Raw genomic sequence first — 16,600 nt, forward strand, 5'->3', positions numbered from 1 at the left:
TGGTTACAGTGTTTTAAATGTGGGGATTTGAGTCTTATATCATAGTTAACAGAATAATTTGGGGTTTTAGACTGTTGATCAGACAAAACAAGGATTCATCCTGGGCTCTGGGGAATTATAAAAGGCATTTACACAGACGGTTGTTGGGGAAAATAATCAGTAGATGAATCGATAAAAAAAATAGTCATTAGATGCATCGTTAATATAAATGATACAGTACTGTCTGATACTACAGAAATAAACAAACATTTGTAAACAATTTAAAGTAGTAGATATGCACTAAAGCCTGATTCTGCCAGAACTGCTGTGATTGGTCCAACTATGGAGAAATGGAGCCTCTAACCAACCTGAGCGTACCTCACTGAGCTTTGTCAGACTTCATGCTAAGAGCAAAACACATTTTTCTGCACTAGACTGGTGAGACTAATGTCTATCTACTAAAAGTAGTTCTAGTAGTAAATCACTATAATAACTCAATGATTCCAGCCTCCGTTTTTCCTCTCAGCTGTCTGTACCTCCTCCACGGTGAAGCGGCACGACGACGGTGACTTACGGCGCTCTGGCAGACGCTGTCGACGGCGGTGCTGCGGTCGCCGCGTCCGATTCTCATCAGGCAGTGCAGCGTGCGGCCTTTGCGGTGAAGGCCCGAGCAGTGAGCCTCGATCTCGGTCCGGCAGTGAAGCACGATCTCCGGACTCAGAGAGAAATCCTCCATCAGCATCCGCCGGTAGTCCAGCATCTCCCCCTGACACTCCCCGCTGACCGGACGACCTGCACACAAAATCAAATTATCACTGACACGATTAAGCTCTGATGACACAAGGGATGAACATAATTATATATCCTATTTATCTATTATGAAGATACACGTCATTTTCTTTTGCAGATTGAGATAAGAGTGAACGGAAACACACCTCGGTGCACGGCGGCCTCCAGGCACAGCAGCAGGTACGAGAGTCGGGCCTCGCGGGCTCGCGGCAGGCTGGTGTCCAGACTGCAGCGCTGCTTCCTCAGGTCCAGTTTACAGGCTTTAGCCAGAGAGTAACTGACCCTGTAATCCTGAGAGATCAGCTTCTGGCGGGTGGTCAGAGCGTCTCTGCACTGTGGAGGAGAGGAGGAGGAGCGTTAGTGACCGAAGGAGACCACCTGAGTTCAGGAGTCGATGATAATCCTCCTGCGGGTGGTAGATGTTGAGTTGGTGGTACCTTTTCTGACATGGCCTCTTCAAACTTGTGATTGAACAGACACTTGTAGACTTTTCCTTCTCCAGCCTGAGTCTGAGGAGACGAGGAACAGAAAGGGAGAAACACTTTTATATCGTTTTAAAAGACCATAATTAGACTACAACTGCTTAAACATGTTTAGAATAATTTCACACATTGCAGGAAGCTGTTAGCTTTACTCATTTTTGTTTGTTACAGCAGTAAATTGCTTAACAGATACAGTAAATATTATATCCAGCAGTTTATCTGACTGCTTTAATCAATAAATCTAGTTGAGAATCAACAGATGCCAGCAGCAAGATGAAGTGAAATTACAATTATCAGTTATATTCACACTCATCCAACCACCATATTTACAAAAATGTATTTTAATTTCAAAAGATCACAGAGAACAGAGACTGTTAATATATTAGAGACACTTTAAGATTTTTTTGTTTGTTTAAAAAAACAAGGTAATTAATCATTATTTAACAGGGTCATGTTTTTGTTTGTCTGTTAACAGAACATCTCAAAAAACCTGTGAACATATTTGAATAAAATCTGGTGGGAAAGTAACACGTTGGCCAAGAAACAAGAGTCTGGTTTTCGGTGCTGGTTCAGGATTTTTTAAACATTGAAACAAAAGGCTTTTTGAACATTTCTCACTAGCGCACTTCCTGTAATTAAACTGAAATTAAACATCTGTCACTGTGTGTATTTTGATAAAGACTGTAAACATGAGTCATGTACACTATAAAGTCTCTGAGTACTTTCTGATTTGTCTATTTTTCAACAGCCAGAATCTAGTGTTAACAGTAAATTGTGGTAAAAATTTCCATTCGTTTGTGGTAGCATGAATGGAAATTTTGGATAGAAACAAAGATGTCAATAAATTTAATAATTTAAAACTGTAAAATCAGCAGTAAGTGGCGGCGTCTCCTCACGTTCTGGCAGAATCTCTCGCGGTCGTCTCGGCAGGAGAAGTAAAGATGTCGGTCGAGGTGAAAGTCGTCCGACGACAGCTCCGCCACACGCAGGATCGCCCTCTGACACTCCTCTTTGATTGGATGAGCCCGATCCTGCTGCTCCGCCTCCCTCACCAAGGCCTTCTCCAGACAGGAGATGACTTCACCCTGCGAGTGGACGTCCTGACGAGGAAAGACGACAACAACAGATGAAAGACGGTTCGATCAAATGTAATAACTCAATCAAAACTCTGAGATTGTGGTGACTCTTTGTTACACATGAAAATAAAAACAGTGCCGAGTTGCTCCGTACGATTCTGTCACCATCATGCTTCACTGTAGAGATGCTATTCACCAGGTGATGAGCAGGGCTTTGTGTTTGGAGTTCAATTTTTATCTCATCAGACTGAGAATCTTTTTCCTGATGCTTTCAGAGTCCTTTAAATGCTGTTTGGCAAACTCCAAGCAGACTGTCATGCTCCTTCTACTTTATAGTTGTTTCCATTTAGCCAGTCTATCACAAAGGCCTGACTGATGGGAGAACCTGTTGGGAGACTCAGCAGGTGACTTCAGAAGCTCTGTCAGAGTGACCGCTGGGTTCTTAGTCACCTCACAGACCTTTCTTGCCTGGTCGCTGCAGGTGGACTCGTCTCAAGAATAATTAAAGCAAACATGATGCACTTGAGCATAATTTGGGGGCAAAGGGTCTGAATACTTTTAGTAAAAATGAGAGATTTAAGTGTTTGATTTTAACATGTTTTCCCATGGCATTTAAAATTAGATCTACAACATAATAAAGTGTGCAGAATGTGAAGGGATCTGAATACTCTGTATACTTTACATACTAGGGGTGTGAAACCGAATACAAATACGCTATTCAGCAAAGCACAAATAGTGGGGTTTTTACGAATATTTGTTTCATACAAATATTTTAAAAATTATTTGTTTTCGTTGGTTACATCACTATCTCAGTGTCTCTCCTCTGCTCCGCTGTTACGTCCATCAGCAGGTCCCAACAAGGGGAGTCTCATCCACCTGCTACATGACGCACATTTCCTTATTTTGGACATCACTCCTGGAGTTGGGGGTGTTCTCCCGAGGGAACACTTCATGAACGCTTATTGTAACACTTTAATTTTCTAAAATTAAAAACGTAATAAAAACAAAAACCTCTGTGTTAAAACCTCTTCCCACTTTTATTCTAATACAAATAATTTTGTTGCCTCAACAAATACAGATACAAATACAAATACTGGGCTCTCTGCACATCCTTAGTGCATACAACTAAAAACGGCTCCTACAGAGATGTTTTGCAGTTTACGGTGATGCCTCTGCTGCCAACACAAAGACAGAACCTACAACTGGATTTGAGAAAAAGAAAAAAAAACTAAATAAAATCCAACTTCTAGCTTTTTAGGGAGCAAATTTCATCTGCTGATAGACTGAGATGTGGCTGAAAGCTACAAAAAAGCAACTAAATTACAGTTTTATAGATGACTCAGAGCATAATATGTACAACCAAACTCCACTGAGCCTTTGATTGAATCATCAGAATCCTCTTTGCAGTTTTAGTGTGACAGAGAGTGAAACAAACACACACACACACACACACACACACACACACACACACACACACTCACACTCATGCACACACACACACACACACACTCCTCACCTTGTGTCCTACGTTGATGCTGCCGCAGCGCAGGCTGTTGATGTCTTCTTTACATTTGTCCATGAAGCCGCAGATCAGTCGGTAGTCGCTGAAGATGATGCTGGTCATCTTGGTGATGTACTGGTTACACTGGTACTCGCTGATGTTGCCGCGGTGATCCACCAGGCAGGACACCAGGTATCCCCGTCCACGCTCCTCCTCGTTACACTCCTTTATCTGGAAGCATCGAGGAGTCAGACGCTGCGTTAGACCCAGCTGATGTTTATTCATTGACAACAGATGCTTCAACACGACTAAATGTATTAAACTGAATTAAAAAAATAAAGAAAAACTCCTTTGGAAGAAAATAACAGCCATAAAGATTTGATTCTTGAACCTAACTGTGAATATAATCACTGCAAAATACTTACAAGTGAAATTAGAGCTGCAACAATTAGTCAATCGATTGAAAGAAAATTAATCTGCAACAATTTTAATAATAATTTTAGTCAATTTTCAAGAAAAATTTGCCAAACATGCTCTGATTCCAGCTTCTGAAATGTGACGATTATCTGTTTTTCTTCATCATAAATGACAGTTGGACAAAACAAGCAGACTGAAGGCATCATGGGCTCTAAGAAACTGTAAGTTTTCACTATATTTCAGCTTAAACTTTGACTTAACGATCACTTCATAATGAAAATGATGTTTAGTTGCAGCCCCGCAGTAGGAAGCTCCTTTTAATGTCACAGGAAATTGAACGCCGAGCCTCTCTCGCGGTGCAGACTGACCTCGGTGATGGTGCTCTTGCACACCTCCATGGCAACCGACTCAAACTTTGGATCAGTGGTCAGATTGAGTTTGTAGTTCCACAGGAGCTGATGGAGAAAAGGAAGGGAGTCATTACATTTCATACACACGCACACACACGGTAATAACATCCAGATCTGTTTGAAATTAGAACTTAAACTAATTCAGCAACGGAAAGAAAATGAAAGGATTGTAAACACTGGAACCAGCTGCGATGCAGAGACCTGGATGCACTCAAGTGATTAGAGCTGAGATGATGAGACATGATGAGGTGCTCAAAACTGATTAAGACTAACACAAGTATCTTTTCATCCCAAACACAAAGAAAACACACAAGTTCAGACACTGTTTTCACAACAGCAGCGCTCAAAGGTGCGGTATGCCCATAAAAATATAAAATATTTATGTGGGAATAACCTGGAAGTGTTAAGAAATGAAACAAGGTGCATTTAAATGGGCGATTACAATATTTTAGAGTCAGTACATCTAATTTTGACATAATTTTACTGCTAGAATTTAGTCTCGTCGGTATAGAGAAGGTTTTAGAGCAGCGTTTAAACATTTGTAATTGTTTTTACAGAAAATATAACTGATCAGTTGATATATAAACCATAAAATATGTGAGGTAACAGAGCTGAGAGACCTTGGATTTAAAATCCTGGCAAAGCGATTCGTCTATTTTTAAATTTACAAGGTCTGACTCCCTGGTTCACTCACTCAAAATGCTGTAGATGAAGAATATGTTGTACCGTTTGACATCGACTGATACGGATCAATTTAAGTCCGTCAGCTGATCTCGCAGATCATCTCACAGCATCCTAATAAACTAAAAAGTCATAGTGGATTTCTTTAATGACATAAAGAAGTTTCCAAATGCCTCGTTTTTTGTTTTTCCCTTCAGATTCACTTCTTTCTTTCTTTCTTTCTGTCTTCTTTATTTATATGTTCATTGTTTTCCTGCCAGCGAGGCTCCAGCTGCAGCGGCCACAGATAAGAGCGACTGACAGTCAAGCCGCCCAGAAAATAGCACGACGACAAAACAAGAGAGTCTCTGTGTGTGTGTGTGTGTGTGTGTGTGTGTGTGTGTGTGTGTGTGTGTGTGTGTGTGTGTGTGTGTGTGTGACATGTTAATTGCACCAAGTACTTTCCAGTGCTGTAATAAAGACAGTCCAAGCACTCCATTAACCTTGTGGTGTTTCATAAACCTGTCTGCCATTAACTGCTTTGAACTCTGAACGTTGAAGGTTTATCATCTGGAGACGAGCTTCAGGAACCGTTTACTACAACAAGAAGACCGAACGTCGGAGGATGTCTGAAGTTGTCTTCAGGAAATCTCTTCAGTTCAAACCAACAGAGCTTTATTTAAAATTCTAAGGTTTTGTCATTCTGATGTAAAGGGAAATATGATTAATCATACATCTGTAAGACATCTGTAATATTTCCATCTGATGGAAAGCTGCAGCCATAAATCTTTCCTTCACATACAAGAATCATCCTGTATGTCTTCAAGTAAGTGTTGGAACAAATTAATAGTGAATATAGTGATATTATCATCCAGTGTGAAGAGCTAAAAGCTAAAAGGGGAAATTTATGTAGTGCAGAGATCCTTGTGTTTGTGTTATGCAAAATCCTGTTAAACTACCCTACAAAGGTGCTTATGTTGGTATAACAAATGAAAAATGTTCTGCTCTTCTGTTAATTATTGACCTTTAACACTGACACTAAACGTGATGTACCACGTTCACCATGCAACACTTTTTTTTAGAAATCAGGCCGTAACTGTTCTCACCTTCAACCTCAGCCAACAACAACCAAAAAAAAAATTATTAAACTCTCCCATTTCCTGTTTGTCTCTTCTTTGAATTATCTTATAAAAATGTTCAGTGTGTGTGTGTGTGTGTGTGTGTGTGTGTGTGTGTGTGTGTGTGTGTGTGTGTGTGCGTGTGTGTGTGTGTGTGTGTGTGTATGTGTGTGTTGTGATGAATACTCACATGGTTGCAGTCAGGAGCGATCTCACTTTCCTGCAGACAGACAGAGACAGAGAGAGAAAAATCAACAGGTTGTTTTCCTCAAACATTTATAACACGCACGCAGCTAAAATAAAAAACAAACATCTTGATATTGATTGGATTCCCTGTCAGGATATTTTGCTTCCTGACATTTCGAATGTGTGATTAAACTTCCTGCACGATGCTTCAAGGTAAAAACTGTTTGGTGCTCGAGACCAACTCTGCTTATACCTGGTATTAAAGGATTATTTCAATATTTTAGAAAACACACTCATTTGTTCTCTTTGTGAGATCGAGATGAGAAGATTAATGTACGTACATTAGTGCGAACATTTGAGATATCTGAGGTTAAGTAGTTACTAGATTTAAATGAGAGAAGAGACGTGAGGTAGACTGGAAACTTTATAGGTGAATATCATGAGATGGCAGTCCATCCAGTCCAGAGGTTAACTGGTGAGGTGATGAAGGGCAGCATGACGATATAGAATTATGTACAATGTTGATTAAGTTGTCTTATTTTCTCTTGCAGTGAGTGTTGTCTGCAGACCTGAGAAGGGAGGGATGTAGTATCCTGAGACTTCTGGTCTTATCTAGAGGGAGCTCTCGGCTCCAGGTGTGGGTTACCTGACAGGAAGTCCTGGCAGGAAGTCTATATACAGGAAGTGATGGCGTGTGATTCTCGCTATGTCTGTGATCCATACAATGTGCTAGTAGAAAGCCAAGCAATCTACTTTTTGGTGTCCTGCGTCCTCCTTCACTTTTCTGAGGTCACAATATTATAGACATTAAGGTTGACCGCATAATAGTTTTATGAATGAAAAAGACAGACGGCCTTTAATTCTATACAAGAAGTCTAGTTTCATTTTTATTTTGCTGAGTCAAATGTTGAGTATGAATCTATTAAATGAAAAAATAGACCTACAAAACAGCTCTACAGCTCACCAGTCCACATGTTGAATCTCATTTGTTTTACCTGTTAAACTGAGGAGTATAAACGTCAGCTGGTTGCAGCTTCCAGACGTCTGATCCTCACTGAGAGGTCTGCAGGTTTAGTATCATAGAGAGACAACAGGAAAGCCAAACTACAGTCAGAAAAACTACACCGATTTTTGTCTAAAATGTTATAAAACTGAAAAATGCTTTCTCAGAGTCCGAGGTGACGACATATGCGGCTCTACACGGGAATACTGGGCGGATGGATAAACTGTTGAAGGAGCTCCAGCTCGTCACTCCCCCTAAAGCTATAAACTGTCATTTTTTACATTTCTGTTTGTGCACGGATTAAACAAACAAGATATAATGTGTTAATTAGTGAGCTTTAGAGGTGTCAGTGTCTTTATTTTTGAACATTAGACAGAATCAGAGTCGAGGACGCTGCAGACAAAGACGAGATTAGCTCCAGCCTGAGGGGAAAAGCATTAAAACGACTCCAAGAAGCTGCTTTATGCACATGATATCTTCTTACTGTAGCAAGCAGCTTATTTGCTATCATAATTAGAACCTGTCAACCACAATGTAAACCACAATGCTTTATTTTTACATATATATTTCTACACATATAAACAAGATACTACAGATGTGGGAAAGTTTACTTTTTTAAACGTTTGACAGAGCTAAGCTAGCTTCCAGTTTGTGCTAAGCTAGGCTAATCACATCCTTGAAATATCTCTGTACAGGAAGATTAAAATTGCTATCAATCTTTTCATGTGACCAATTCATAAAAAGTGAATTTCCTGTACTGCATTGAAAAGATGATCCAGGGCACGTAAGGAAAACAGTACCAATATCACACCAAAGCTTTGTTTTTTTGCCCAAATCGCAGCAGTTTAACACGAACGCAGCAGTGGCAGTTCTTCTTTGACTCTCCCACAACGTCCTCGACTATCAGAGGAACCCAGCTGGAGAAGCTGTTCTTACAGCTTCACACCACTTTGCAGTGAAAAAGACATGAAAGCACTTCATGTTAACTCTGCTCTGCCCACGGGAAAACAGAGACAAAAAGCCTTCTTCTGACTTCAAACCGTCATTTCCACTAAACGTTTCAGAGACAGAGGAACAAGTGTAATGAGGAAACAGACTCTCGGCACCCTCCGAGATAAAAATTACCAATTAGTAAGACTATGAGTTATTAATTAAAGTAGAGCTGTTCCATTCAGATCAAAGGCTTCTGAGACAAGACCAGATTTATCAACTAAACTGATCAAACTGCAGTGATAACAGGGACTAATTGTGTTTGGGGAGGGGGCGGTGCTAATGTGACAAAACCTCAGGCTAATATGATGCTGAAGACAAAGCGTCAGGGATTAAAAGTTCACAGTGTGAAATAGGGCTGAAGGGGAAAAAACTGACATTGCGATATCTTTTTTTTCTGTGATATATATATATATTGCGATGTGGAAATTTCACCCGATTGCACCAACGACAGCACAAAGTTAGCGACTAGCTGGTGAGGAAAACGGAGCATTAACAAGCTAAAGAGTCCGATATTTTTCTCATTTTTCTCTCTACTTAAAAATAGACTGAATATTGGACTTGAACTCATCAGATGAATAAAAAGGTATGACTGCAAATGAATGAAAATGTTGTTTTGTCTCTGCTGGATGTGTGAATAAGCAACTGTTTGCTAACATAACAACCATAACAGCTTCTGCCCCCTAGTGGCCAAAAAATCTATTAATGCAGCTTTAAAGTCACCTTGATAAGCTTATTTTCCTGATTTTTTTGTGTGTTTATTGTGGCAAAAAAATCTTTGATTTTGCAGTAGCTTTTCTTAAAAATTGCAAAACAATTTGTGATGTTTTATGTGTCTTTTTTGCTGTACGGGAACTAGCAAAGGAAAATAATGCCAATGAAGAGTCATATGTAATCACCTCCTTGGATAAAAAGCACACTGCACATCACAGAAACCATATTTCACTGCTAATTTTTCAATTTATTTTCTGAACATGAGAACCATGGTCTCAGAGTTATATATAAAAAAGAAAACACTGCACTTGAGTTCCATTTATATCCTTTCTGAATGCATTATGCATGCTGCGATGACACAAGTTACCACCACACATAATGTGACAGTTGGTCCAAATCACAAGCAGATTGTTGATTTGTCCTCTTCGTGAGGAAAAGTTGCTGTAATTGCCTGGAATAAAGACATCACAGCTGTAATGTTCTGAAGAAACACTTTTATAAAATAAACCCTTCCAGGAAACAGAGCAGAGTTGCTCCATCACTCAGCAAGGATCACATATTTAATAAGTAAATTAATCAGAAGTGGGATAAAGTCATTGTTTTGCAAGTTTTACGAGTAAGTCTCACGTCTTGGCCAAGAACCACCATCATTGTTTTCTGCCTGCTTATGACAGTTTTCACTGAGCAGGATGCACAAGCATTTTATCCTCTCTCATTCCTGTTTTATTAATGTGTTTGTCCATCCTTGTTACTTTCCTTGTGCTTTCATTTAATTGTAAACAGGAAACCTACCCTGTAGAAATAAAGGTTAAATAAAAAGTAACTTTAACATCAAATTGTTTCATTTTTAAAAACATCTAGAGACCCGAAGAGATAAAACTGCACAAGAAAAAAGGCAAATATTAGAGAAAAGAGTGAAAAAAGTCTCATGTAGATAATGATATTGTGATTGAAAGCAAGTGCAGCTGAACTGAAGTGATATCCAACATCTGTATGTAGTGAAACAACCGCAGCGAATCGAAATGAAAAACACTGGACGCAGAATAAACAGCTGCAGCGACAGAAAACAGCCTCCTCTGTCTCCACTGCTCTGCTCTCGACACGGCGTCCTTACAAACAGTCAATCCAGAGTCAGTAAGTGACAGACTGACTCAATGACCACTAACAGAAAGCGTCCATGGCCACGGGCGTGTTTGCACGGTGGCAAAATGACTTCCTCTCTAAGCAGTTAGCTTGTAACTACAGCGTTGATGTCGCTCTGACGGTCTCTCAAGTGTCGGATTTTTGGGGGATTTAGACCACCACAAATAAATTCTCAAACACTGTACAATGACCACACGCTGCTTTGCTTTGGGCTTGCTGCTGCAGCTGTATGTGTGTGTGTGTGTGTGTGTGTGTCTTAGAGAAGAAGCAGATTTATAAGAGCCATTTACCTCTTCAGGAGGCCACAGCTGTTATAGAGTTGAAGCGATGTAATTATCTCAGTAAAGAGGGCATCGCTCAGAGCCCGTGGAGGAGGAGGGAGCATATGTGTGTGTGTGTGTGTGTGTGTGTGTGTGTGTGTGTGTGTGTGTGTGTGTGTGTGTGTGTGTGTGTGTGTGTGTGTGTTTGACGTCAACATGGTGGAGAAGGAAGGATGATGACAACATGGTGGTGGGTACCAGAAATACAGAAAAACACACCAGGTGAGACTCAGAGGGACAGCGCGGTTAACACAGACGTGTACATCCTCTCAGTGTGTTTACATACATGTTATTGACTTTAGAGCTGCAATGATTAGTCAATTAATCAATTAATGCAACTATTTTGGTAACTGATTAATCGTTTAAGCTGTTTTTTAAGCAAAAATGCCAAATATTTGCCGGTTTCAGCTTCTCTGATATGAGGATTTGATCGTTTTATGTGTCATGAATGATAATAAACTGAATATCTTTCGATTTTGGGCTTTTAATCAGACAAAACAAGATATTTGAAGACGTCACCATGGGCTCTAATAAATTTAATAAAACAAGCAATTTTCACTATTTTCTACACAAACTGACATTTTATACACAAAACTATGAATCGATAAAATAATCAGCAGATTAATTGATAATGAAAATAACAATTATTTGCAGCACTAACTGGGCAGTCAGCTTTCTCTGTGAACCATTGAGTCACACAGCTGAGTTTAGTTTACATTATTTCTAATTGACATTGTGGGTGTATGTGATGTGCTGTGTGTAGCTTTGTATTTTGTATAGTGTGTTCTGTGTGGGGTCTTTTTTTGTTTTGTTTGTTTGTTTGTTTGTTTGTTTTTTTGGGGGGGGCGTTGTTTGTTTTTTGCTTCTTACTGTTTGTTCTTCGCTGTTGTATATTTTTGTCTGGGACTACAGAAGCAAATTAGCTTCAAGCTAACTCTGGTGCATCTTTAATGTTTCAAACTGTCTCATTCAATAAATGAATAAATCAAATCAAATTAAATCAGATTAAAGTGATAGTTTGAGTGTTTATATCGTGCAGAGTGAGGCCAAGTTGATGCCTGATTGTTGAGGCTGAAACATTATTATGAGATTTTTTTTTATTAGCTCCAAATATGATATATTAGCCAATATTTCTCAGCTGATGTTACATCACTGTGTGCTTCCAGGTGTTGGGGAGTCCTACTGCACATGTTTAAAACCGTGTCTCCAGAAGAAGCTGTGTGAAATCTGATAAATTGTCTCAAGCGATGTCACTTCAGTCATCGTCGGTTGGAGCTGAAGACTAAAAGATTGAAAATAAAACCTGAAATATCACCTCACGGTTGTCTGCCTCCGCCAGCCGCTCGAGCTGCAGTTTAACATCCGAGGAATCACTCACACAACTAATCTGTTCCTATGAGTGCTTCTCGCATGAGGCCCCGATGTGTGGAATAAAAAAAAAAAGATGATATCTCTGGTTCTGCTGCATCGGCTTTGATCTTTATCTTTAAACTGTCCGTTGTGAGTCTGACAATGTTGTAGAAGTGTGATGCTAAATAAGCGGAGCAGTCTTTTAAAACATGAAGACATTAAAAAAAAAAAAAGAAGCATTTTTCAAACTATGTAATAGAGACACTGCTTCTAAATTACATCAAACATATCTTTGGCATACATGTACTAAATTATTCACCAACAGTTAGATACCAAAATACCCGCGATAAGCTAAAAGTGGCTTCCGTGCAGAGTAACTGAATTTCTGCATCGCTCAGGGCCGGAGGAGGACGAGGAGGAGGAGGAGGGAGTGTGTGTGAAAGAGAGAGCTATAAGAGAAAAAAAAAAAACGGACAGATTAAACTGGGTCACCATGCTTGTCATCACCACATCTGATGTCTTCCTCTAAAGATCAGAGTCCAAACCTCTGAGGGCGAAGAGAGGAGACGACTGCAGTGATCAGCAAAATAATCACAACATGATTATTTGTCAAATCGTTATGGTTCAACCAGTCTGTACAGTACAGTTCACACAAGTAAACACACACACACACACACACAGCAGATTTATGTGAAGTCTGTTTTAACAAAAGCACTTCACACATTAAAGGGCGGGTTCACAATTTATCAAGAGTGTCAGGTGTCCATGTGAGCAGTGAAAGAGGTTTTTCCTCGCTGTAATCATTCCTCCTGTTCATACTGGATATTAAAAGATCCCCTTCAAATGTGGTTCAAATGTAAGTGGAGGCCAAAATCCACAGTGTGTCCATGCAGTCATTTTGCACAAAAATGCATTTAAAAGTTGATGTGAAGCTTATATGAGGCTTCAGAAGTCTGAGTTAATCATATCAAGTGGATATCTGACACATTTACAGTCTTTTTAGCATCTTTTAGCATCTTTGTGTTTCCTCGGACAGTGTTTCTCTGTTGAGCTGCAGGTGGAAGTATAGTAACAAAAAGAGAGACTTTGGCACTAAAAAGACTGTAACGTTGAAAGATATCTACTTGATTTGACTCATTTGGAGGCTGAAGATTCATATTAGCTTCAGATAAACTTTTAAATACATTTTTGCACAGAAACAGAAGGAGGACTGTGGATTTTGTCCCCCATCACTTCCATTGTAAGGTCATTATGAAGAGATCTTCTAATGGTCAGTATGAACAGGAGGAATGATTACAGCAAGAAAAACATGTTTCACTGTTCATTTGACAGACTTGAAAAACTGTGATCTCATTTAAAACAACAGCCCAAATGAATCTGTGCATGCATGTGTGTAAAAACAGTATTTTCCTTCGGTTTGTTTGTATTTAATTTTTTAAATCAAGTACAACAATGAGAGCAGCAGGCCTCATAAACGTCTGTGGTTTCACCTGACCCCGCCAGTCATGTGACGGCTGGATGACTGAACACACGCAGGCACTCATGTTGAACCTTACTCAGGTTGATAATTAGTTCAGTGAGGCACATTTATAAACCACGCTGAGGTCTGTGCTGTACAGTCTGCAAACCTCAAACCAAACTCAAACTCTACAGTGAAATAGTTTCTATGACGACGTCACTGCCAGATGTTCTCACCATCACTGTTTTTATAAAAGTGGGTTTGATATTTTAAAATTAAAATGCATGAATAAATGATTCAAAGCCTGAAACTGACACATATTTACAGAATCTACTTTTACTTTTTTGACTCATTAGTTAATCGTTTATACAATTTTAGAACATAGTGACAAAAGTCACTTCAGGAAGGAGTTTTTATTTCCTTTCTTTTATGTTTTTTTCTGCTTTTTCTTCTCTTCCTGTATATGCTGCTTCTGTGTCACATAATCTTTCTGTCACTGGTGGCAGGAAACTCTCCAAAAAACAGATTTTGATCTTGAGATAACATCAGAAAGAAAAATAAACACTCATAACAATAAAATCTCTTTGCTTCACCAGCTGCAGGACTGAAAGTATTTCATTCTGTTTTAAGGTTTGTTAGAATTAAGAAGTAAGAAAGAAAGAAATACTGTTTAATGTTGCAACTAATGATTCTTTCTTCTTCTTTCTCGATTCATCTGTTGATTATTTGTACAATTATTTGAATAATTTAATTTATAAAATGTCAGAAAATATTGAAAATGTCCATCACAGGCTTCCAGAGCCTCGGGTGATTTCTTCAGATTACTTGTTTTGTCTGATCAACAGTTTAATTATTCAGTTTACTGTGATATAAAACAGCAAATCCTCACCTCACCAGAAGCTGTAGAACCAGATAATGTTTAGTGATTTCACTTCATAAATGACAAACAATTAATTGATTATTGTTGTTATTTCATTTTCTGTCCATTGATTAATCAATTCATCCGTTTCTACTTTAAAATTGATTGTTTTTCCACCAGAATTTGTTTCCTGGCAGATTAAAGAGAAGCGTTTAGAGCTTCATGTTGGGAAATAAAACTTACAGAAAATCTAACTGAACAGTCAATTGATGACAAATAAAATAAAAAATAAAATTTTTTTCTAAAATCCTGTGTACAGCCCTCATTCACAGGTCTTTTAATACACTGACAAACATATGAAAGTTTTCTTTTACAGGACCATATTTATACTGTTTATAAGTCAAACTAATCGATTATATAGGCCTCTGGACTCGATTGGACTTTCGATAGTGCAAGAAAGTAAAAGTGCAGCGGCTTCACAAAATGAAAAGAACATAAAAACTGCAAATCACTGCTTGAGTAAATGTTTCATCTGACATTATGTCTGCAGCAAGTTCCCCTCCAGACCGATGGTTTAACTACCTGGTCCAAGGCCAACCAGTCGTTAAATCCATACAGTATCTTTACAATCAGGCCTCAAAAATCTTGGACAAAAAAAAAGCAAATAAGTTACCATCACTGCCGCATTGTAAGTAAATGCAAGATTATAAGTTTTGCAGACTTTATTGATTTTCATTATGTAAAGCTTGTGTTTTAAATGCTTCAGTAGTCTTGCTCCTCAGCCTTTCTGCAAATACAGCAGAAGACAACAGAGCTGCAGCAGATCCAGCAGAGAGGCTTCAAGTTTCCACATCACACTTGTGTAAGTTACTGGACCAGGATGTCACAAATCATTGCTCGTGTACCCGCCTCTTAGAATTGGATTTTCAATGAGCTCAGAGAAACTTTTGCACTTTCAGCAGATGAATGTGAAAAACAAACTCTGCACATACATCATTCTGCACAGTGAAGCTCAAACATCCAACTAATGCAACAAGAAGAAAAACATATTTTTGAGTGGAGGGGGACTTTAAGTTACTCCACAGTAATCTTGCTTAATTTAACAGGATAATTTGGGGTTTTCTGTAGTTTCTGGAGTGTCAGAAAGGTGTGAAATCTGGAGGAAAATACGCATGAGCTGTTCTGGAGCCCTAATTTACTCTAATGTGTGTGTGAGTGCAGCTAGTGTAACTGGGACACTGGTGCAGGTGATGAAGATGGTCACCTCTGCATCAGTGTCCTGCTGACAGCCGGTGTGAGTCTGACCCACCGGGGCGACACACCCAGCTGATGCCCGACACCTCCCGGGACCGGAGCGGATCAGGCAGCTGTGCCGGCGGCCGCTTACCTCTCTGCGGTCCTGCAGACACTCCAGCACGGCAAGGTTGTTGGTCCAGGTGTGTTTGGGGCAAAGCCGGGTCAGGTCCTCCCTGCAGGCCTCCTCCTCCGACAGCTTCCAGCCGGTCGCCCTTCGAGGCTGTGAGGCCCCAGCGGCAGCGGCGGCGGCGGCAGCGACGGCGGCGGCAGCAGGTGCATCCTTGCCCGGGGGATCCGCGGCTCTGATGACGGGCGGGTTGGGTGGGTCGGCCGGGCCGCTGGCAGCCTTCAAGCCGAAGACGGAGCCGAAGCCGCAGAGACACACTGACGACAACAGCAGCAGCAGCGGAGAGCGACTGTACGCCGCCATCTTCACACCACTGTTGAGCTCGCGCTAATGAGACTGCAGCACTTCCGGTCAGCAAGTGCACAGTAAAAGCCTTAGTGACCGACACAGACACACCACTTCCGGTTATGTTATAAAAACAAAGACCTCATTTCATCTAATATGATTTGATAATAAATCAGTATTTCCTCCTACTCATTTTTACACGAGTACACTGCACTGATTGGTTGTAATATAGAACCATTAACATACAGTACTGGGTAAAGGTAAGAGAAGTACGGTGGCCCTGAGGTGCAAAACATGACGACACTTAAAGAAATACAACATTTTGGAAACCACAGAAACATTTTGGAAAATACAATATTTCACAAAACACAACAGTGTTTTTTGATTATACTGTTGTGTTTCGCACCTCAGGGCCACCGTAGATAAATTCTTAAAG

At 39.9% G+C, this 16,600-nt stretch overlaps 1 protein-coding gene across 1 annotated transcript in view; it reads right to left on the reverse strand.

The window, feature by feature from the left end:
* LOC121895269 (Golgi apparatus protein 1-like) overlaps window positions 1–16,243 on the reverse strand; it is a 29,109-nt gene extending 12,866 nt beyond the window's left edge. The window contains exons 1-8 of the mRNA XM_042408282.1: window positions 15,844–16,243; window positions 6,623–6,652; window positions 4,613–4,699; window positions 3,843–4,058; window positions 2,147–2,350; window positions 1,206–1,277; window positions 915–1,101; window positions 554–771 (exon numbers count right to left, since the gene is read on the reverse strand). Coding sequence (XP_042264216.1) covers window positions 554–771; window positions 915–1,101; window positions 1,206–1,277; window positions 2,147–2,350; window positions 3,843–4,058; window positions 4,613–4,699; window positions 6,623–6,652; window positions 15,844–16,182 — 1,353 coding nt within the window. The 5' untranslated portion in view covers window positions 16,183–16,243. The remainder of the gene's footprint in view (window positions 1–553; window positions 772–914; window positions 1,102–1,205; window positions 1,278–2,146; window positions 2,351–3,842; window positions 4,059–4,612; window positions 4,700–6,622; window positions 6,653–15,843) is intronic.
* Between the last annotated feature and the right edge of the window lie 357 nt (window positions 16,244–16,600).

The sequence above is a fragment of the Thunnus maccoyii genome, chromosome 1 (genome assembly GCF_910596095.1).
Source record: "Thunnus maccoyii chromosome 1, fThuMac1.1, whole genome shotgun sequence".
Taxonomy (NCBI): Eukaryota; Metazoa; Chordata; class Actinopteri; order Scombriformes; family Scombridae; genus Thunnus; species Thunnus maccoyii.